General features: G+C 38.9%; 1 protein-coding gene across 3 annotated transcripts in view; it reads right to left on the bottom strand.

Moving 5' to 3' along the window:
• Positions 1–24,324, bottom strand: part of ELMO1 (engulfment and cell motility 1) — a 584,995-nt gene that overhangs the window by 363,964 nt on the left and 196,707 nt on the right. For all 3 annotated transcript variants that reach the window (XM_025292040.3, XM_025292041.3, XM_006053724.4), the window contains exons 7-8: positions 14,296–14,331; positions 4,669–4,768 (exon numbers count right to left, since the gene is read on the bottom strand). In XM_025292040.3, coding sequence (XP_025147825.1) covers positions 4,669–4,768; positions 14,296–14,331 — 136 coding nt within the window. The remainder of the gene's footprint in view (positions 1–4,668; positions 4,769–14,295; positions 14,332–24,324) is intronic.

The raw sequence follows: 24,324 nt of genomic DNA, 5'->3' as shown, positions 1-24,324 counted from the left end.
AAAAAAGTGCTACTTAGATAAAACATAGGAATATTTGGATGACTTTTAAGAAGTTAAGGGGCATCACAGTGTATGAATCAATAATACAACTTTTTAAAATCACAGAAACACTTCAAATTACTTAGAAAGAGACCTTAAAATTATCCTCTGTTATCAAAACTGAAAAGATACGTGGAGAACATGGAGCCCCTCTCCCATATTTTAAGTTATTCAGGCAGTGGTCCATAAATCTCTCAAGCTTTTAAGAGGCAAAAATGACTGGGTCTCTAAACTGAAATTGGCTGGATGTTTATCTAGGCACTGAAAATACTGCAGAGTGAACCAGGCCCTCCTGCAGAGCTAAGGTTTCAAGAGCATTTGTATAAAACTTTCCTTCCAAGAAAAGGCTCTGATGTTATACTTGGCTAGGGTAAAACCAACTCGTAACACAGAAAGTTCTAGGTTGTTTTTCTTTTATTTCATTTCTTTCTTCCCCATGCCTTCTGACCCTCTCTCTAAGTCACCAAGTCTTTAAAAAGCAGCAACATTAAAGACTGGCATCAAGGGATTCCAAGTTTCAAAGTGTTCATGAAATGGTATTTCTTATTACAGAAAAACTTTGTAAACTAGACTCGAGATCCACACATAACAAAATAGATAGCAGAGAAGGATATCAGGGCTGGCAGGGAAAAAATATTTCTCCAAAGTCGTATGAATTTGGCATTAATAGGAAGCCAAGTCTGGACCACAGAGATAAGCATCTTTTGTCAGCACATTTCCTAGCTGATTTTTGTCTAGATAAAGCTCCATTTAAAAGACAGTTGCCTGTATACAATTCCTGGGTTGTCAAAGTGCTGAATTTGATCCAGCTAATGAATAAAAAGATAACCTTACAAAAACTTTCAATTATAAAGTCATTTTCTGATGATCACTTTTTAAAATTCACATAAGGAGTAGAGCTCGAAGTAGCAATGCAAAGGAAATAGAATGGCTAGGAATGAGGATGGAATACATTATAAACATGTTGTCTTCTGAAAAATACTCAATGTTTAATTTAAACTGCCAAGACTGCTAGTCTTTGGTTCCCTGAATCTAATATGATTTTTTGGTTAATTTCAATGAGTGAAAATCATTTTCATAAGCAGTTAGAAAATTAGATTATTGTCAGTCTCTTTAACCATATCTCCCATTTAAAGAAAGATGCCTTTGTAATTCCTTTCCATTCATGGCTGAAGTTTTACTTGAAATATATTTTAAATATGGTGGCACTGTATTCTTTTTTTTTTTCCTTCAAGTTTTAGAATTTAGAAAAATACTTCCAAAGCAAATTTCATTTATTCATTTTCACAGAAATGTACTAAGGTCTGACTCTATGCCACGCCCTGAGGACAGAGGCCAGAAGAAAGCCATGATTCCATCCTAGCTTTCTTGGACTCATGGTCTTGGGAGAGCCAATGAAAAGAACAAAAAATTCATAGGAGACTGATAAGTGATGGAACAGGGGCATGTACAAGATTCAAGGAGAATGGAGAGCAGAAGAAATCAGTTAACTCTACCCCAGTGAGGTCAGGGAGGGCTGAACAAGAGGCAATGCTGTTTCAACAAGTCTGTCCTCTGTCCTTCAGAATCTCTTCTTTCCAACATTTAAAGTGCAGGTACATGCTGATGCGGGAGGGAGCCCTGAAATGGGGGACCAATGACACCCCACTCTCCATAACCTCACTCTACCTCCCCAAGCCACTGTGTCCTCCCCTCCTGACCAGGAACACACACTTACTGCTCTCTTCTGCAAAGGATTGCTACAGGAATCAAGAGAGAATGTTGCTGAAAGCACAAGCTAATTTCAAGGAATTCACGTTGAGAACAGCATTGTTTTTATAGCAAAAAAGGCTATAATATCAGAGAAGCAAAGCAATTTGAAAGTAGAAAAGAAAAGCCCACCATAAATCCAGAATGAATTTAAAAATTTTAAGTATAAAAAAATCTGCAAAACCCAGTATCTTCAGATTTAAAGTTGCCTCCCAAGAACTTTTTTTTGTAATTGGAAATATAGTTGAGTTACAGTGTTGTATTAGTTTTAGTACAGCAAAGTCATTCAGTTTTATATGTATATGTATTTACGTGCATATGTGGATGCTCAATCTCTCAGTCAGGTCCGACTGCGATCCCATGGACTACAGACCTCCAGACTTCTCTGTCTATGGGTTTCTCCAGGCAAGAATACTGGAGTAGATTGTCATTTCCTTCTCCAGGGGCTCTTCCTGAGAGAGGGATTGAACTCCATCTCCTGCACTGGCAGGAGAATTCTTTACCACTGCCCTACCTGGGAGGTCCATGTATATATATACATACATATTTTTTTTATTTTTCAGATACGTTTCCATTACAGGTTACTAGAAGATATTGAATATAGTTCCTTGCACTATATAGTATATTCCTATTGTTTACCTGTTTTATATATAGTAGTGTGTATCTGTTAATCCCATACTCCTACTTTATCCCTCTCGTTTTTCCCCTTTGGTAACCATAAATTTGTTTTCCATCTCTATAAGACTGTTTCTGTTTTGTAAATACATTCATTTGTATTGCTTTTTAGATTCTACATATAAGTAATATCATATAATATTTGTCTTTTTCTGTCTGACTTACTTCACTTAGTATAATAATCTCTAGGTTCACCCATGTTGCTGCAAATGGCAATATTTCACTCTTTTATGGGTAAATAATACTCCATTTCTCTAGAACTTTTATCTTGGAGAGACAAAATACAGTAATATTTTCCAATGCATTTAAAACCTGATGCTTATATTCATTACCTGCCACCACCAAAGGAGAGTACTTCCTAACTCATCCGGATTACCTTGGCTTTCTCTTCTACACTCATTTCTCTCTCTCTCTTTTTCTTTTTTCCTAAGAAATTCATGCCACTGACAAATACAGGCAAAAAGAGGCTTCATCCTTCTTTGTGTGTTTTCTTAGGTAGTTCTTACTACTCATTTTTTCTCGGCTTTATGCCCTTATGTAAGAAAAAAGGATTCAGAGGTACATCAAGAAGACCTTGGGTTCCCAAACAGTTCTTGCCTGAAATAAATAGACAACATCATTCAGGTATTCAATCTGTGAGACTTCCATTCCAAACATCCTCATTCGACAGACTAAGGGCTCTCCTATGCTCTTCAGTTTAAGGCAGTAACTCCCTCCAGGTACGGATTAACTTCAAAAGGAAAAGATGTAACTTCAGAGTGGGGAGACCCAGTGGTATCCGCTGGGTCTCAACCACATAATCAAGGTCACCATTAATGAGAGATATCAACATCACATGTTCTAATGTGATCCTCTAAAAAGGGCACATTACTTCTCTGACATTCTTGCCAAAAATGCATAACCTTGATTTAAGGGAAATATCAAACAAACCCAAACTGAGGGACATTCTACAAAATAACTGACCAGTATTCTTCAAAACTGTCAGTCATGAAAGACAAGGAAAAACTGAGGAACGATCATATTGGAAGACACTAAGGAGACACAATAACTAAATGCAGTTTTGAGTCCTTAACCAGAGAAAAACTGGTGAAATCAATTAATGGTGATAGTCTTATAGCACTGTTAATTTCCTAGTTTTGATAATACTGTTATTATGCAAAATGTTATCATTAAGGAAGTTGGTTGAAGGTCATTTGGAACATTTTGTACTTTTTTTTTTTTTTAATTTTCTATAAGTCTACCATGATTTCAAAATAAAAGCTCTTAAAAACTCAAGTGACTCATCCTGGATTTTGTTTTTATTTTCTAGCTTTCACAAAGACTCTCTGAAATTATTTTAGACCATTCTTCCCAGGAATCTAGACCTATAAGATAAATATATGAATTCCAAATATCTCTTCATTCTCAGTAACAGCAGAAAGAAAGATGCCAATACATTTATAAACCATTTCATAAATACAAAGAGAGGAAAAATAAGTTAACAAATTAATAATGATGATTCTTGATTTAATACTACGTTTAACAGCTGAAAAGTCAAGGCTATTCATTTTTGGTTAGAAGACTGGAAAGAGAATTGTAAATTTGCAGATGTGTTTTTATTACTATTCAACTGCTAGGAATGGTGGGGGGCTCTTCTGCTCTCTCCTCACACCAGGTCCACCTTTGCCTGCCCCTTTGTTACCTTCCTCCTAAGGACAGTAGGAACCAACTGAACTAGTTGATCCCAGAGACACTTACTACAAGATTACGAGTGAGCAGGATTACTCTGCCTAAGAGGCATGGACCCAAGCACCCCATTTTCTCTTACATTTCTGCTTCAGACCCAGTCATGTAGCAATCAATATATTTTGCCTCTTTCCCTTCTCCTGAACACCTAGTTGAGGAGAGAAGGTTCAGGAAAGATACTAGGAACTCTAGTTAGGTCTTAAAAACAATGGAGCCCAGAAGATGGGTTTTAACATGTCACCTTGACTTCTCTCAACTAGGGGTTCTCTTGTACAACTCCTATGATCCCGCTGGGGAGAAAATGTCATTTTTATATAGAATTTAGGCCCTCAGACCACCATATATATAATACTATCAAAAATCACACTCACGCTTTAACACAAAGAACTAAAGGAAACAACTTTGCAATAAGCTCAAAGCATAGAAAAATATCTGCAGAAAAACAAGTGGTTTGAGCTTGGGAAGCACAATCTGAATTACCTTCTTAATGAATGCCACTGAAAATGTATCCCAGGACACTATTCCATGGTCCATCAGCTCCACAAAGGCAGTCAGGGTGAAGGACAGCATGTCTCCAAAGCTGGAAAACAAAAGGAGGCGTGAGGGTGATAGGCCCAGGAGTTCAGCACAAGGAGAGACGGGAGTGAGAAAGCTTTAGAGAGATGAATACAAGCAGAACTGTACAAGATCACTGGGATAAGCAGCTGGGCCACAGACAACATCCTTACACACGTGGCTCAGTAGGAAGGAGGCAGGTAGCTTCACAGAGAAGCCAGGGCCCCTGGGGGACAGACCTGGATTCACAGTCTCACTCAGGTGAGCTGTGTTACCCCTAAGCGGTCCCTAAGATTCTCTAAGCCACCGTCTTCTCCACTGAAAAACTGGATAGTGAAATCTCTTCCATCACAGGGCTGCTGGTAGAGCACTGAATAAAGTTCAACATACAAGCATTCAGAAAATGGTAGCTTAAAAAAGCTCCTCAGCAAACAAATATTAGGAAGAGGGCAACACGCTTCTCTTATTATATCTGGGTATCCAACAGGGAAGGTTATAAATAAGTCTATTAAAAGTATGAGCACTTTGCAAAAGATTCATGTGGCCCATAAATACCTAGGGGTGTGTGTGTGTGTGTGTGTGTGTGTGTGTGGTGAGTGCATTTACACACATACACACACTCATAGATACAAACACATATGTAAGTAAGCATATTAATTTCTATGTTACACTGTCCAGGATTTTAACTTTAGTTAACAGGCTTTATAGAATACCTTTCTAGAATATTATAGATAATAACAATTTGCTGGCCATTGACTTGCTGTGATTCAGAAGCTGTAGGAAGTGTCTCATGAATGAGTTAGAAATTTAAACAGATCAGGCAAACTCAGGTAAAAGAATTGCCTTCTATAATAGCTCCACCCACACCCCTTACCAGACAACAACCTGGTTTCTAGTGCTTTCAAAACAACTTTGAGAATCTTTTACAGAAACTCACCTCTACTGTAAATTATCACCATAATAGTATTAACTTAAAACTCTCAAGATAAGTTTTGTCTCTTCAGGTATATTAAATTACGTCCATCAGAATCTCCATACTGTATACAACCATACTGATTCATATGCTTGATTTTTTAAAAATAAATTTAGTAGTTCCGATTTTTAATCTGTAGACTCCTATATATCATGATTGCTACTTTACAGAGTTTCATAAAGTGTTTAGATGGAGTCTTCCCATTCATTTTCAATGAACAGAATAGAAAACTGGCTCCTATTTCTTTTAAAACACCTTTGCAGTCCCCCTTCTTCCCAGTGTTCTCAGCCTGGCCTCCATGGAGGACTTGGAAATCTTGCATCATCTCAGAAGCTGTGATGCTGAAAATAAATCTACAAAAGAGGAAGTGACTCTCAGGCAAGGACTGTGATCCAAAGGCACCAGACACAACAGAGGGGATGAGATGTGCTAGATGGAAATGGTTCAGTGGGTGGTTTCTGGAGTCAGACAGCAGAGGTGGACAGCTGTAAGTGGACAAGTCACTGACACAGTCTGTGCCGCAAGTTTCCTCATTTTTTAAAACAGAGGATGACAATGATGCTGCTGTGGTGGTGATACTTTACTCAAAGGATTCCTGGGGAAATAAAAGGAGTTCCCACACTTACAGCCCTCTGAACAGTGTATAACACACGGAAGGCAGCATATGAATATTAGTTATTATCATTATGCAAAGAGGTATTTAAAAAGGTACACGAAGCTCATGATTTTCAAATGTCTGTCTTCACTGTGACGAGAATTCTCTGTCCTTGGAACCAGAAAAAAAAAAATTCAAGGAAAGCCAAACCTTTCAAATCAGATTTAAAAAGCAGCATATATTTTTAAAAGACTTTTCTGAGTCACAGACAAGCAATCCCCATCTTACAGGTTCCCCCTAGGTGGCATCAGAGAATCATGCCCCAAAAGGAAATTCCAAACCAGAAAACTCAAGCTTACTTTAAGAAAACAAAAAAAGTAGATAGTCAGGTGGAAAATGGATTAAAAGGACAAGTAAGAAAGGTTATAGAAAAATTCCAGAATGACTCTTCCTACAATGAGTCAAAAGAAAATCTAAACACTAGCTTGCAAAAAAAAAAAAAAAAGGAAATTTCTTCAGGAAAATAAGAAAGCCAGGGAAAAAATCAATTAGTAAGATTTATTAACAGATTATTAGATATTAGTATCACTGTAAAAACATTACATAATTATGTATAGAATTTTTAGTGAACAATATTATGTAATTTATTACTTTGTTGTATTATTAGTGGTAAACAATATTAACTAACTTCCCTTGTGGCTCAGACAGTAAAGTATCTGCCTGCAGTTCAATGCCTGGGTCAGGAAGAGTCCCTGGAGAAGGACATGACAACTCACTCCAGTATTCTTTCCCCAAGAATCCCTATGGAGAGAGGAGCCTGGCGGGCTACAGTCCAAGGGGTCACAAAGAGTCGGATGTGACTGAGCAACTAACACACACACACAAACAATATTAACAAGTTTTTTACTCAAAAAAAGGTAAAAAAAAAAAACACACTATGTAATAATGAACCTGGAGTTGGAAATGGCAAGTGCTCCAGTATTCTTTTCTGGAAAATTCCATGGACAGTGGAGCCTGGCGGGCTACAGTTCATGGGTTTGCAAAGAATCAGACACGACTGAGCACATACATACATACACAACTGATAATGAATGGTTTGCATTTCTTTACACCTGGCATGCTGAAAGATCTCAATTGCTAAAAAATGTACATGACATTGGAGGATGGCATTCATAGGTTCCATGCATTGTAAAAACACTGCCTTGGTGTTGTCACTAAGAGAAAAGCAATGGAAACAGAAAAAGGAGTAACACATGGCTAGAAACAAACTCTTCTTTACATTCCCTATATCTTGGACTAAAGACAGTATCAGTCTTCATTAACTGCTTTTTTGGCAAAACTAATACAGTTATGTAAAGTTTAAAAATAAAATAAAATTTAAAAAAAAAGAATAAAATACTTAGGAATGCTGCTGCTAAAAAAAAAAAAAAAGCAAAAGATAAATTGTACTTATGCGCTCTAATTATCTGAGGGCAACATAATTCTGTTCCTTGCTCAATGGACTCAAAATCCAAATGGCCTCAGTGACATCTTGGGATACTCCCTCTTCCTCAAAGGCCCCAGAACTCTGCCTACAGACTCCTCAGACAGGCTCCCAAGACCTGGGGCAAAAGATGCAGAAAAAGAGAAACAGTATTGTTTGGTTTCCAAATCTCCAAGCTGCTTTGGGGAACTAGTGTTTCAGTCTCCATGGTTGGAATTGGAGCACTGTTTCTGAGACTGCCCCTAGGGCTTTCTGTGCTTGGCAATCACCAGTTAGTGTCAATGGCTGAAAAGTGAGAGAAGTTTCTTTACATCACACACCAAGGTGTCCAGAGCAAGGATCACTCTCTTGGTCCAAAAAAGTTTTATATAAATGTTATATCATGTGTGCTCAGTCACTCAGGAGTGTCCTGCTCTTTGTGACCTTGCCAGGCTCCTCCATTTGTGGGATTATCCAGGCAAGAATATTGGAATGGGTTGCTATTTCCTTAATTTATACTTATATAATTATTATATAATAACACTTTCTATACTTGTGAAAGTGAAAGTGTCAGTCACTCAGTCGTGTCTGACTCTTTGCGACCCCATGAACTATAGCCTGCTAGGCTTTTCTGTCCATGGAATTCTCCAGGCAAGAATATTGAAGTGGCATGCTGTTCCCTTCTCGAGGGGATCTTCCTGACCCAGAGATCAAACCTATGTCTCTTGTATCTCCTGCCCTGACAGGAGGATTCTTTACTATCTGAGCCACATATATAATTATAAGGGCTTTATAATTATAAAGCCACTGGGCTTTCCCAGTGGCTCAGCTGTAAAAAATCCACTTATAATGCAGGAGACGCAGGAGATGTGGATTCGATCCCTGAGTCAGGATGATTTCCTGGAGGAGGAATTGGCAACCCCACTCCAGTACTCTTGCCTTGAAAATTCCACGGACGGAGGAGCCTGGTGGATTAGTGTCCACAGGGTTGCAAAGAGTTGGACATGACCAAATAACTGAGCACACACACGTGTAATTATAAACTCTACAGATTAATGTTATTAGACATACATATGCTATATATTCATATGTATGTATATGTATCATATAATATATAAAATATGTTATTAGATATATGTGCACATTATAGATGATACAATATCTTGTATATATAACGTATATCTTATATACTGTGTACATATATATATCTAATAACATTTTATCTATTATATGATATATATACATATATATGATTATATAGAATATGTATATAATATATTATATATACTATATATATGACATTTATAATTCATTATAACTGGTTGCTGGATGGCATGCTACCTTGCCATGGGAGACGTTTTTCAAAATTCAACTTTAAATCCTCAGTTGCAAGGAAAGGATGGCAGTGCTAAAATGTTATTACCTTCCAAATCAAGGGACTCACTCACCTCATCTCAACTGAGGCAGCTACAAAAGCTCTTATTGAACCCTGACACAGATGTTTATTTCCACTGCTAGAGGAGTGATTCAGGTTCCAAAGAGGAAAGGCAAGAGCCAAGATCCTGTCTCTGAAATCACTGCTGGGTGCAGAAGATCAAGGCTAAAAGGATTACAGATATAAAGCAACCACATGGCACATGCGGGGAGCATTTTTATTTGTTTAGTTTATTTGTTTTTTTATAAAGTGCTAAGCTAAAGATTTTGCAGTACTGGCTGCGACAGATTAAGCTGACTACAAACTTTACATGCTGGTCGAGAGCCATGTCACAGCCAACACACCATGTGTGCTGGAATGATTCAAATAAATGTTTCTCATCAATTCAGTAGAGACCATCTTCTTTCCAAGAAAATTCAGCCAATCTCAAAGCATTTAAATTTTATGCTGTTAGTTTTATCAAATAGTGCTTCCAAATGTTTTCATTGGGTGCCATGCCCAAGAGAGAAGCAGAGAAAAGATGAAAATAAAGACCACTTTTAAAGTTATTAATAAATCATACTGAATATATCCCTAATTGCCAAAGTTAATGATATAACTTTGTTCTACCCTGCCTGTTGAGTTTTTCCAAGTATTTTATTTGTGTGGTAAAACTTATAGACACAGAAATGTATGGATTTCTAAACTGCTCCATTGGACATTCCCTTTAGAATCATAGCATGATATATCAACAGACATTCTTTGAGCTCCTTTGTTGAAAATTTAGCTGTGGATCAATGTTAGACTCTTTATTCTATTCTATGGATCTGTCTATCCTTTTATATCAATATCACAGTATGTTAATTACTGACTTTGTAGGAAGTCTTTAAGTCAGTTAATGAAATCTTCCAACTTTATTGATTTTTATGGGTTTTTCAAGATTGTTTTGGCTCTTCTAGGTCCCATGCATTTCCTTTAAGTTTTTAGGATTGGCTTGTAATTTCTTTTTTAAAAACTGTATTGCATTAAACCTAATTTGGGGAGAATTGCTATCTTAACAATACTGTGTCTTCCAATCCATAAAATGCTCTATTCTCTACTTATTTAGGTCTTCATTAATTTCTTCCAGCAGTATTTTTTATTTTTCAGACAACAGGTATTGATGTCTTCTGTTAAAATTAATTCCTAAGAATTTTATCATTTCTGACGTCTATAGATGGAAATTATAAAATTTCATGTTTCAGTTGTTTGCTATTAAAGTATAAAAATATATCCCTTTTACATACTAATGTTATATTCTGAAACTTTGATAAATTCAGTTATGAGATCAAGCCATTTCTTTGTAGATGCCTTAGGATTTTCTGTGGATAGAGCTGATTTTACTTCTTTTTTTTAAATATGAGTATCTTTAAAAATTTATTTATTTTGGGTTGTGCCCCGTCTTCATTACTGTGCAGCTTTCTCTAGTTGCGGCAAGTGGAGCTCCTCTCTAGTTGCGGTGTGCAGGCTTCTCATTGCAGTGGCTTCTCTTGCTGCAGAGTGCAGGCTCTGGGGCGCGTAGCTCTCAGCAGTTTAAGCTCCTGGGCTCTAGAGCACAGGCCCAATAGTTGTGGCATGCAGGATTCATTGCTCCTTGGCATGTGGGATCTTCCCAGATCAGGGGTGGAACCCGTGTCTTCTGCATTGGCAGGCAGATTCTTTACCATTACCATTAAGCCACCAGGGAAGCTCCTATTTCTTCTTTTCTGACCATGGTCCTTTATTTCTATGTTGACTTATGGCTAAGGCTAACAACTATAGTACAATGTTGACTAGAAGTGCAAAAACTGAATATATTTGCCTTATTCCCAATCTTTAATGGGAGGAGTGGGGATTCATCTTCCAACATTAAGTAATATATATATATTGCTTATATATATATAAAATGCTTTTTTTTTTTTTTAAGATAGTCTTTATCAGGTTGAGGAAGTTTCCTCTATTCCCAGATTGCTAAGAATACTTATGAATGAGTGTTGGATACTATGAAATGCTTTTTCTGTATCTGTTATCTATTTTCTGTATCTATAAAGGTGGATTTTCTGTTTAAGTTTTCTCCTTTATTTTTCTATATCATGGTGACTGATTTTCAGATGTTAAACTTATTCTGAGATAAATCTTTTTGCCACAAATCTTCTTTATACCTTGCTTGATTATATTTGTTCATATGTTTCTGGGGAGTTTTGCACCTTTGTTCATTCAGATCAGATCGATCAGATCAGTCGCTCAGTCATGTCCAACTCTTTGCAACCCCATGAATCACAGCACGCCAGGCCTCCCTGTCCATCACCAACTCCCGGAGTTCACTCAGACTCACGTCCATCGAGTCAGTGATGCCATCCAGCCATCTCATCCTCTGTCGTCCCCTTCTCCTGCTGCCCCCAATCCCTCCCAGCATCGGAGTCTTTTCCAATGAGTCAACTCTTCTCATGAAGTGGCCAAAGTACTGGAGTTTTAGCTTTAGCATCATTCCTTCCAAAGAAATCCCAGGGCTGATCTCCTTCAGAATGGACTGGTTGGATCTCCTTGCAGTCCAAGGGACTCTCAAGAGTCTTCTCCAACACCACAGTTCAAAAGCATCAATTCTTTGGCGCTCAGCCTTCTCCACAGTCCAACTCTCACATCCATACATGACCACAGGAAAAACCATAGCCTTGACTAGATCATTAGGTGGCCTACAATTTTTATTTTCTAAATTAGCTTTGTCAGGTTTTGTTATCAGAGTGATACTAGCTTCACAGGCCTCATAAAATGATTGGGAACTTTTCCCCACCATCTCTCTTTTCTGAAACCATATGTATAGATTCAGTATTTCTTCTGCATCTGCATAATAAACTCACCAGTGCAACCAATTTTCATTGTGTAACCCTCTAACAGTCTGTATTTATACTGAGCTTCCTATTGGGTTAGCTGGGACTGTCAGATCTACATCTGCTTCCTCTTTTCTTCTTCCTTTCACAGGCATCAGCTCTATCTCACTATCTGAAAGGTATTCATATCCCACCTCACTTTGTGCCACAAAGTACCACCCATCCTCCAATAAACCTCTTACTCTCCTTACTCCATCTCAGCATTAGCTGCTCAGGGGACTAAACTGACACATCAAAACTGACCCACGAGGAAACAAAAAATCTGAATACCCTTTGGGGTTCATATACACACATGTACATTCACACTTCAGTGATCAGTGATATATTTGGGCAGAATTCATATATATTTATGAGGGTTTCATATCCTCTGAGCCTCCTTTCTTTCATGGATTTTCCTTAATTATGTAGTTGTTCTGCCAGCCCCAAATTATGTCGCATGGACAGAGGAGGCATGTACCACCAGTAACATTAAGATTGAGGGTTTTTATCACTCCATGATACCTGGATGGGGCTTTCCAGGTGGCACTAGTGGTAAAGAAACCGCCTGTCAACTCAGGAAACGTAAGGCATGCGGGTTCAATCTCTGGTTCAGGAAGATGCCCTGGAGGAGGGCATGGGAACCCACTCCAGTATTCTTGCCTGGAGAATCACCACGGACAGAAGAGCCTAGCAGGCTACAGTCCATAGCAGGCACAGAGTCGGACACGAGTGAAGTGACTTAGCACACACGCAAAACACATGCTACCTGGATGAGCAGGGATCCTCAGGCAAAAAGCTGTACACACACAAATCTCATCTAGAGCCAATTTGTTCTCTCAAAAACTGACTTACTTCTTTCCATCTGTTTCAGTTGCAATCTAGTTCCTTAAATGCTTGTTTTTAGATGTTTTTGCTTGCAATATTTTGTCTAGAGGTCATAATTATTATCTATGGTCCTTAGTCTGATTAGGCTACTTTGCCATTACCAGAACCAGGATCCTGAGCATTGATTTTGTCCATCATAAATAAAAATCATGATTCACACTTGCAATGCCCCTATAATCTAAAAGATTAAAACTGCTGACAGATAAATTTTGAGAAGTTATTTTGGCTGGAGTCCAAAATTTTACATTAACAAATTGTATTAGGTTATTAGAGAAGAAATAACCAGTTTGAATCCCAATACCACCTCACTTTAACTTCTGCATCAGGGAAATAATGCTAATTTTACGCATCTTGTGTTGTGGATAAAAGTGTGAATTAGAAGTAACAAGTATAAACATTTAAACATTGAGACAGTGCCCAGGACAGAGTAAATTCTCAACAAAAGATGGATTCTATTGTCATTACCATAAAGTGTTTCTACTGTATTAAAATATATATCAAAATCAGATTTAAGAAGCTTTATCCTAAAAATCCAATGTTTCTATCTTATTAGAATTTAATAACTGAAGAGTTCCTGCAACTAATACTTTTTCTAGTGAGAGGGGCAGGGGAACATGAAAGCTTGGAGACCACTATTACACTGTTCAGGATTTTCTCCGGAGGCTTAAAAATAAGGTGCACATTTTCAGATGCTGTTCAATCTTCCTTCTCAAGCTGAAACTGTATGCTTAACAACTGGGCCAAATGGAAATTCATTCAGCCTATTACAGAGAGTTTATAAGATCCTATTTGGACTCCTCTTGTTTAGTGAATAATAAAGGCACTGAGGAGGGAATACTCTAAGAAAGAACTTTTGAGATCTCCAGACACAATTATCATGCAATTCAAATACATGGGTAACTGAACATTTTCTCAGACTGAAAGTAAATAATTTTCCTTCCATACTTCAATCTTCAATATTTTTATGTGGATCTTTTTCTTACCACGTCATTGAAGAAAATCAAAGATTTTTGACTTTGAACATTACATAGGCCACAAAAAAGAAAGGTTTTGTTTAAAGTAATACATAAAATTATGCCTAGCCTTGCTCCAAGAGAAGGGTAGCAATCCTGATGTGATCATTCTGTGGTTACAAACATAAAAACACTACCACAAAGCAAAAAGAAAAGGGAAATAATTTTTTTAAGAACCTGTTTATAAGAACATCAAAAAGAAAGAAAAAAAATCACTCAAAATATCTAGACACATAGTTACACAATCATTCAGAGGACAGAGTTTAAATATTCAGAGAAGAAGGAAGTGTTACATCATCTATATCAACAGATCAGAAATTCTTACCAAGGCTTCATGATCTTCTGCAATTTCTGGTATCGTCTGTAAAATTCAAAAGCAACCATGTAAGGCTCATGCATGACAGCAATGGATTTTACACAAATTACATATCATGAATAAAGCCCAGAATGAGCTATATGACAGGTTTAACAGCCATTAAGGGCACTTAATTCATTTCAAAACATTTCTCCAAGTAATAAATTTGTGTTTATTAATGACACAAAACAATCAAAAATAGGGATTAAACTACTATAACCAACCTAATGCATTTACTTTTGAATAAAGGCAACAAAGGGGGCTTCCCAGGCGGCTCAGTGGTAAAGAATCCACCTGCAATGCAGGTGCCACTAGACACGATGGGGGTTTGATCCCAGGGTCAGGAAGATCCCCTGAAGGAGGAAATGGCAACCCACTCCAGTATCAGCTATAGCCTATGGGATCACAAAGGGTCACACACAGCTTAGTGACTAAGCACGCACACAAAGGCAACAAAAACACTCCCTTTGGCTTAGAATGAGTATATATTCAACCAAGGAGGACATCACTAGAAATAAGGGGGAGCATATTTTCAATGAAAAAGTAGAGCCCCAAGGCCTTAAACCAGTTGTTCTTTAAGTATATGCTCAATAGGAGAGAAATAGTTGATTATCTTTCTTTGGTAAAATGCTCACTAATTCTACTTCCTCTTTTCTTAGAGGAAAAAAAAATGCTTCTTCTGAAGGAAGGCAGTATGAGACAGTGCAGTAGTCTTGGATGACAGCTGGACCTCAAGAATCGTAGCCTGCAAAAAAGTACACAATCGACAACACTTGTCTGCAAAAGAGGACACTTATGCCTCTTAAAAAACTAAAGATTAGGTCAAAAAAATTAGGTAATAAGTGATTCTATCCTTATCAAACCACTTCCCATTCCTCAAGCCTGCCAAATCTCTAGCATTAAGTGTGTTCTTCCCTCAGTTGGGGGAATACCCTTCCCCTCCTTGTCAGACTAGCTAAACTCTACCCCACATTCATTCCAGGCTCCTCTGTGAAGCCTCCCTGACCTCTGATTTCCCTTCCTTGACTGGACTGAGTGTGGCACCCATGTTGGCAGTGCTGAGAATACACCAGGCATTTGAGTTAGGACATCTCACAGCCCTTCCCGCACCGTGAAGGCAAAGGCTGGCTCTGTAACTCAACTACTAACTATACCATCAGGCACCTGCAGAGTAGGTATTCAATTCAGAAGAAGTTAAATTTCACATTTCAACCACATAAATGTAAATGTAACCACTTCAGAAACCCAAATGACCACGAGGTGATCAGATCTAGTATTTGATAAAACTGGGGAGTTAAAAATGTATGTAGTCTTCCTCTTCCTCCCCTCTTCCTCCTCTTTTACTTAGCTTTATCAATAAATAATATATATAATTAATTAAATTATATATATATATATATATATATATATATATATATAAATGCACTACCTAAAAGTTGAGGATTTTGTTCTATTTGAAGGACCTGGACTTAAGCCCATAGTACAGCCTCTCAAGATTGCTTCTGAGGGACTGCTCCAAGGCCTTAAGGGAAGAATCAGTATACAAAGGAATTTTTGCAACAAAAACCAGTAGTCAGAACATCAAGATTACTGTTAAAGACAAATCAGACTTCTTAAGCTAGTGGATTTAGTGCTTTTCTAAGTACTAGAAGATGTTAAGAGTCTGGGCTCCTTGAAATCATTCCTTTGATATGCACCTTAACTATTTAGTGAAGGAAATGGCAACCCATTCCTGTATTCTTGCTTGGGAAATCCCATGGACAGAGGAGCCTGGTGGGCTGCAAAGAGTTGGACATGACTGGGCGACTCTCACTTCACTTAGCTATCTAGGGCCATTATCCTGCTTTTTCCCATCAGGAATCCGCACAGGGAGGGGGTGCAGCTGCAGGGGTTTATGGTTTGATGGCTCTAATGTCCTTTTTTAGCTGAGATGGCCGGAGGACATTTTTCATCCAGATCTATATTAGCTTCCTTTTCTTCTCCTTCAAATTGCCATGGGCAGAGTACAAGAAGTAGGTGGCCATGGAGAGGCAAGCCTGAGCAGAGTTTGGGCCCTTTTGCAAGAGCCAAACACTACCCTCCACTAAAAGGAACTGGGGCTCCTTGGAGAAATGACTCTGGCCAGGATTGGGGCAAGAAAAGACCCAGAAAACCCCAGAACATTTCGTTGAGCCAAAAAGCACAGAAATGCTCAAAGAATAAAGGGAAACAAGATAGTGAGAGGGTAACAGACAGGAAGGCCAGGGGTCTCCAAATGGAGGAAATAGCCTGCAAGTGTCAGACATTTTTCTCTCTCTTAAGCGGCAGGAGGAAACAAACTAGCAATATTTTTTTCCTTCTCTATACAAATTTAAAGAGAGGTTTCTCTTAAAATACTGTGTTGCCATAATGACACCTGGTTTCGCCTGAAGTTAGCTATTCTTGAGCCTAGAGATAACCAATGCCTTTTTCTTATGGAAATGTTTGTCTTAAGCTATGCTAATGTACTACGCCTTTACCCCAAACTCTGTCTCCAAGTCGGTTCCGCCTCTTGGCCCAAAACCTTCTTGACAAACCAGTATGTTATACTCAGATAGTGTTCCCCTAATCTATGTAAATGAAACTATTTGTATGGTGGTCTGCCCTTCTTTAAGATTCAAGTTAATTATTTTATGGCCCAAGATAAACCATTTGGTGCCATTCTAAATTTTAAGACATTCCTTTCTTTCATTAACAGACTGCTAGTGACTATATAACATCCAGCTGAAGACTAGCAGGGGGGTACTCTTTCTGCCCCCTTCTGATGCCTATGTCAGAAGCTTTCTCTATCTCCTTTATACTTTAATAAAACTTTATTACACAAAAGCTCTGAGCGATCAAGCCTCATCTCTGGCCCCGGATTGAATTCTTCTCCTCCGGGGGCCAAGAATCCCCGTGTATTCGCGTGATTCAACAACAACCTTTCAATAGGACACAGAAGACAGCTTGAAGAAGTTTCCAAAGCCATACCGGGGACACTGAGCATCAAGGTAAATAATAATGGTGATGAGTTCTAGCCCAGGGAATAAAACAAGAACAAATGGGCCTACACTGCTTTAAAGGTAGTGTGCTGGTACTGTTGAAGAACTAAATCTCTAGGGAAAACTATATAAATCTGATTTGTACCACTTTCCATTTCCCATGGGTAACTACTCAGGATTCTCTCTTAATTATTTACCAAAGGGGTAAAAAGCATTACTGGGAGATACTTGGAAGGCACTATCTTAACAAGTGGTCAAAGTGAACAGCAATAAGACAGAGATATCATGCGCCATTAACAGGATGCAAAGCATTTGTGATATTCTAGCCAAAGACATACGTTTTCTAAAACAAGAAAACATTGTATAAACCTATAGAAAAAGAGAATTTATGTTTCAAAGGGAAATTGGTGTCCACAGTTTTGTCTAATGGTGAATTAACTGACTTCTTCCCTGCAGGTGAAAAACTAGTCTTGTCTCTATTTGCAGTTCATTTCAACATTCCTCTGTTTCATGCAAATTTGTGTCCTTTGACTCTTCCTTTGAACCGGTGAAAATACCTGCCCAGTTCCCTTATATCAAATGAATAACATACATTCTTGAAACATATGTTCAATTTTATATCTGTATGAAAGCCATGCTTTTACCTTTCCCTGATAATTACCTTTTAATTAGCTACTTATTAATAAACCTCAATTGGAGAATATTCTAAAGATGGCTGACCTATGATCTTGAAAGTGTCAAAGCCATGAGAGAAAAGGAAAGACTAAGGAATAGCTCCAGACTACAAGAGATTATACTAGGGAACCAGTGATCGAAACTTACATGAGTTATCTGGCAACAGGAGGTCCCAATAAGGAAGAAAGTGCTGCCACCAAAAACTAACCAGGAGAATTCAGGAGGGGCCCAGAGGAGGGTGGAGAAGCCAACCATATGTCCTACGAACCTCCCGAAATCCTTGCTGGAATCCATCATGGCTGAGAGATTGCACGCACCACCAGGAAGTATGCTGAGTCAGACCAAATATGGGCACAAGCAAGAAGACTGCCCAGAGACAACCCAGAAACTATGCATGACCATAAAACCTGAGATTGTGATCCACAAAACAGAGCAGTTATTCTGGGTTCCTGTACCACCTTGCTGCTCTCTGTCCAGGCACCCCTTACTAATAAAGTTTTTTTTTTTTTTCTTTTACTTTGTCAGTACTGTGTCTCCTAGAACAATTCATTTTTGAGTGTTCAACAAGCACCTACTGTTCAGACCTGGAAAAGGTCCCCCTTCCTGCAACAATTAGGAGAAGGCAGGACAACTGGGTGCAAAGGGCTCTCTGGGATTAGATCTTTGTAAAGGACACAATCAGGACAACTGGTGAAACTTGAGCTTGCAACTTTTCCATTAAGTTTGGAACTGTTAAACTACTTGAATAAGCCACCCTTTAGAGGAGGCAGCTCTAATACTCTGGCTTCCTATATAATCAATCCAAAACCCGAAACCTACAAATGCCTCCAGGTTAGGAAATGGAAACCTAAGGACAAGCAACCAGACTTGACTAACAGTCTAACAAGGCCCTTGCTTGTTTCCACTTCTTCTCTGTAAGAGACTCTTACCTCCCCAACTAGCTCCTGTGGATAGAGTGTTCCTAACCACTTCCAGTTTGGCACTGACCAATTCTAACTGATTTCTGTTCAAATATACTCTAAAAATGTTTTGCTATGGGTCAGTTAATCTTTTAACAGAACTGCTTCAAAATTAATGCTTGTCAGAGGTGTATGTGTGTGAAATATATAAAGCAATCAAAGCAATTTTTCAAAATAACCTTCTGGCCTCAGGCCTGTGCATCCTTAGGTATATATAAACATGTGTGTGTGTGTGTGTGTGTGTGTGTGTGTGTGTGTGTGTGTGTTCTAACCCCTGTAGCAGATTCTGGCTTTAGAAAGTTCTTGACCAGAGTACAGAGAGAGAAATTCAGTGTTTCTCACTTCTCTACTTCCTCACCTTGGCTTCAGAGAAACATAAGCAGAAGAGGAATTTTTTGTTGTGATGTCTGTTTTCTTATCTGAAGTTCTCTCTCTCTTTCTCTCCTTCTCCTTTTCCCTCTCTCTCTTTCTCTGTCTCCATATATATCCACTTTAAAAGAAACATAATCAGGAGAACAAATGATTCTCCAAAGACGATGCTTCACAGTGTTCAGAAGCCCCTCACCTTAGCCCAAGCTGTGGCATCCTTTCCCCAGCAGAAGACAACCTCTCCTTTAAACAGGCTGTATGGTCCCTTCTTATTTCTATTATGAGAGTGATGGACAAAGACACAGAGACAAAGCAAAAAGGGATGGCAAGGCGGAGTTTCAGCATAAGGAATTTTCTGCCACACAACCCCCAACAAAGCCCAAGAAGGTCGACCCCTTTGGCGTTTGTGATGCAAATTCCTGGCAGGGCCCCAAAAGGGCTGCTCCTGTTGAAACACCCTGAGCTCTGTGTCCTGCAGCGCTAAGAAGGCAGACTGAGGGAGCTGGAAGACTCAGCCAGCTTCTCAGCTGGGACCCACGGACCACACAGAGCTGCTTCTTTCTGGTTCGGCCTGGGGAGCCGCTGGCTCCTCCTCGTGGCCTCTGTCCGAGGTGAAGTACAGGACACGCATGGTGTGACCTGCACTTGGCGGCTGGCAGAGATTCCCTGATCAATCTGGCCTGGCCTGGACCTTCCACAACAACCATGGTTTATAAGAAACACTGAATTCTCAGAAGCAAGAGCCTGAATTAGAGCCAATAATCCGTGTCCGTGAAGCTTAGCAAAGTCACTTTCAAGAAAGAAATTTATCTTTTGTGTGAAGACAAAAAAGGTCACACATAGTCCCAAACTGTCATATGCATGACTGTGTCTTCTCCCTCCCCACCCAACAACACACACATTCTGTGTCTAACCCAGTGTCAGGAATATCTGGCATTCAAAGAATACATACTTAGCTGAGTGAATAAAACCTAGAAACCCATTCTCAAATGCGGGTGCCAGGCAACGTCAAGGCCAAGACATCCTTTTGCATGCTTAATTTAGATCATAACTGAATGTCCACACCTGCCACACAATCACAACTCTGACTCCAACCAGCAGAAAGTGACCTGAATCATCAAAGTTTAGTATGAAACTGTGTATTAACAATGACAATTTATATGAACAACACACATAGCTATACACACACCCGAACAGCCTCATCTGTGTCATCTATATGACAGAATGGGGAGGAGACTGGCAATTTATACAACAAAAGTGGTTTGTTTTTAAGACAATTATTTAAGGGCTTTGCTGTGCTGTGTGCTTAGTCACTCAGTCGTATCCGACTCTGACCCCATGGACTGTTGTCTGCCAGGCTCCTCTGTCCACGGGATTCTCCAGGAAAGAATACTGGAGTGGGTTGCCATGCTCTCCTCCAGGGGATCTTCCCGACCCAGGGTTCGAACGCAGATTTCCTACACTGCAGGTGAATTCTTTACCATCTGAGATACCAGGAAGTCCACTTAAGGGAAAGAGTCCAATAGTTATTTTAGAGATATACATATAAAGTAACTATGGGACTCTTTCCACTGTTGCTAGCATAGCCAAATTTTGGAGAAATCAACTAAGCAAATAAAAAGTCTTGTAAATTCCCCAGATTAGTGAAAACTCCTCAAATACCTCACTGCTATTTTTCTTAGGAAAGCCAGAATCCCTAAGGAAACACCAGCCCAGTATTGCCCAGGGTGTTAGGGATGGACATACTCCTACAAGAAGGGTAAAGTACATATTAGGACATGTCAGCAAGCTATGGGGCTGTTCTTATTTTAAAACAGCTTGAATATGTGAATTAGTAATTTTATTTCAATAAAATAATTATTCACAAAGATTCTGCTGAAAGAAAAACTGATGAGAGAATGTTCACAATCATAATAAAACCTCAAAACAGTAAATATCCACCAATAGGGGAAAGGTTAATTCCACTCTGCATATCCTTCAAATTATCATATTACACTGCTTACCAACTGCACTTCAACAGAGCTTTAAAAATGAATTAATAGGCAGACAACAACCTAGAGGGGAGGGGTGGGGAGATGGGAAGAACGCTCAAGAGAGAGGGGATATATGTATATACAGATAGCTGATTCACTTTGTTGTACTGCAGAAACTAACATAACGTTGTAAAGCAATTATACTCCAATAAAAGATAGGCAGATAACAAAAATTACGAAGGGAATAATATTTAACGACATAGCACTATTGTTAAGTACAAAAAGACTACAGAGACCATTAATATTATAATTCTACTTTTGTAAGACCTGTGTCTGTGTGTTTAAGCCTGTGTGTGTGTGTGTGTGTGTGTGTATCTATAAGAATGTACAAAAACAATATACACCCAGATGTTAAAAATATTTGCCTCTAGTAAGGCAGAAGACAAATGATTCTTATTTGTTTCTTTCTGCTTACTTACATTTATTTTTAAATAACAAATAAATGAGTTTTTGGTAAATATATGGATTTAACTTTTTTCACTCTTAACTTTTCTGCCCAGGGTGGTGCTACTGCTTACTCATACTCCAAGGGCGTAATTTGCCGGTCATGTTGCCAAGTGGGAAACTAGAAGGATCTTGCCCTTTCATTCTTGGAAACGTTCCTCTGTTCTTCTGATTGTTGAACAGCAAAAGGGCACAGAGTAAACCATCCAATTGTGTGTGTGCACAGCAGCATAGACAAAGAACATGGCGTTTAATTAAAACCCTAAGAAAAGCAGTGTTATTCACTACAATGGATTTAAAGTTGCAGGTACAATTTTTTTTTTCTTTCAAATAAAACAAAATACATCATTTCCGAGAATCTTTTAATATCTATCCTTAAAAAAAAACAAAACAAAACACAGAAAACAAAAATAATTGCCCATTCCTTAATGGATACCATTTTCTGACTAAGGCTGGAGAAACAAGTTTCCCCAAAAAATGTATATGCTTTCACATCTATCTCTCAAGCTGACACTAGGAATGGAATTTCAAAATTATACAAAAATGGAAAAATGAAATTCAAGTTTTAGACACTGTGTTCTGCCAAAGTGTCACTGCCTCTTGCTCCTCTGTTGTTCATTTTTTCCCTGTAGTCTCTCCTGGTACCAGCTGGAAAGAGACGTTAAAAAGCTCAGCCTTGGGTAATGGCAAGCAGGCAAGCAATCTTTGAATCTCATTATAGCTCAAAGTAAGAAGAAAAATTCCAGCTACATTTCTTCAGTGTTTCCTAAAAATTTCCACAGGTCCCGCTCAGGAAACTGCTGCCTTTCCCACCTGGAAGTCTGCCCAGGAGTCATAAGTAAATGCCTTCCAAATTGCAGGATCTATTTAATTTGTGCAGCTTCTATTCCAAAGGTTTCCTGTTAATTAATTAAAGTCTTGTTTAAGTTTAATTGAGAAGCTGAGTTTCCCTATGACAAAAAAGGTCCTTCTCTTTTCCTTTTCATCTGAGCAAAAGATCTGAAAATAACTGTTCATCAAATGAGCAGCTTCCTAGCATGAGTGGCAAGACCTTGCAGAAGGAAGGCAGGAAGGTTGTACAGCTCCGGTGCCCTCTTTACTCCATCCCTATGGGTAGTGTGACTTTGAACTTATACGCAAAATGGTGATAAGGGCACACACCAAGGTCATTCAGAGAGATATCATCCCTTCCCAGTAACACAGTGTGACGGGAAAGTATCAGAGACAATGCAAACCAGAACACACTCAAGATCTGGTCTTGAGTTCTGTTCATCTGTCTGCAGTCAAGTTGCATGTAACAAACTGGGATGGCTTACGGATTATAAATAATTAAAATATGAATGAGTATGATACATTTTGGAAAAAAAAGAATTCAATTACTGTGGTTCACATACAGTAAATTCAGTATTGACATGTGAAACCTAGTGATATAATTCAGATCTGCTGTCCCCAATGTTCATTCTGTAGGCCACTCCATGAGTCAAGATAAATTACAGAAAAGGCAACAGCACAGATGAAAACCACTAAGGTTGACAAGGCCATACATAGTATCCGTTTTTCCTCTTTCTTCTCTCAAGCACAAGTGGTAGTGTCTCCTTGATGAGTGTCATGGGCTGAACTGTATCCCCTGAAATTCATATATTGAATTTCTGTCCCCGATACATTAGAATGGGGCAGTATTTGGAGATAAAGCCTCTAAAGAGGTGATTAAGTTAAAAAGAGGCCTTTAGGGTCCTAATCCAGTCTGACTGGTGTCCTTGTAAGAGGAGGCAAACTGGACAAAGAGACACCTAGGATGCTTTTGATTAGAGGAAAGACTATGTAAGGACATAGGAAGAAGGTGTGCATGCTAAGGCACTTCAGTCACGTCCAACTCTTTGCAACCCTATGGACCGTAGCCCTCTGGGCTGCTCTGTCCATAGGATATTCTAGGCAAGAATACTGGAGCGGGTTGCTGTGCAGTCCTCTGGGGGATCTTCCCCGGACCCAGGGATCAACCCACGTCTCTTAAGTCTCCTGCATTGGTAGGTGGGTTCTTTACCACTAGCACCACCTGGGAAGCCCTATAGGAAGAAGGTGACCATTAGCATATCAAAGAGAGAGCTGCAGAAGAAACCATGCCTGCCAACACCTTGAGCTTGGACTTTCAGCCACCAGTATTGTGGGAATAGAATTTCTGTTATTTAAGCCATCTGCTCTGTGGTATTTTGTTACAGAAGCCTTAGCAAATGAATATAATGAGAAACTAAAAAATTAAAGCTCCTAGCATGCATTCTCCCTGATTGTCAAGTATATAACTGTCAACCTCCAGAGGTTCTGGAGCTCAGTTCCAGTCCTCTATTTAGGGTACATATCCCATGCACTCTGGTTTTCAGTGTATGGACCACTGTAATTGTAATTATGATTGCAGTTCTGATAAACCTGGAAGTATTAACACAATGTCATTCTGAATATGCCAGAGTTTAAGCCCCTGGACACTTAGGTATCTGTGGCAGAACCACCTAATATTATCAGGTTCCA

The sequence above is a fragment of the Bubalus bubalis genome, chromosome 8 (genome assembly GCF_019923935.1).
Source record: "Bubalus bubalis isolate 160015118507 breed Murrah chromosome 8, NDDB_SH_1, whole genome shotgun sequence".
NCBI classification, from domain to species: Eukaryota; Metazoa; Chordata; class Mammalia; order Artiodactyla; family Bovidae; genus Bubalus; species Bubalus bubalis.
The sequence above is the reverse complement of the archived record's forward strand: the minus strand, read 5'-3'. Positions and strand labels throughout refer to the sequence as shown.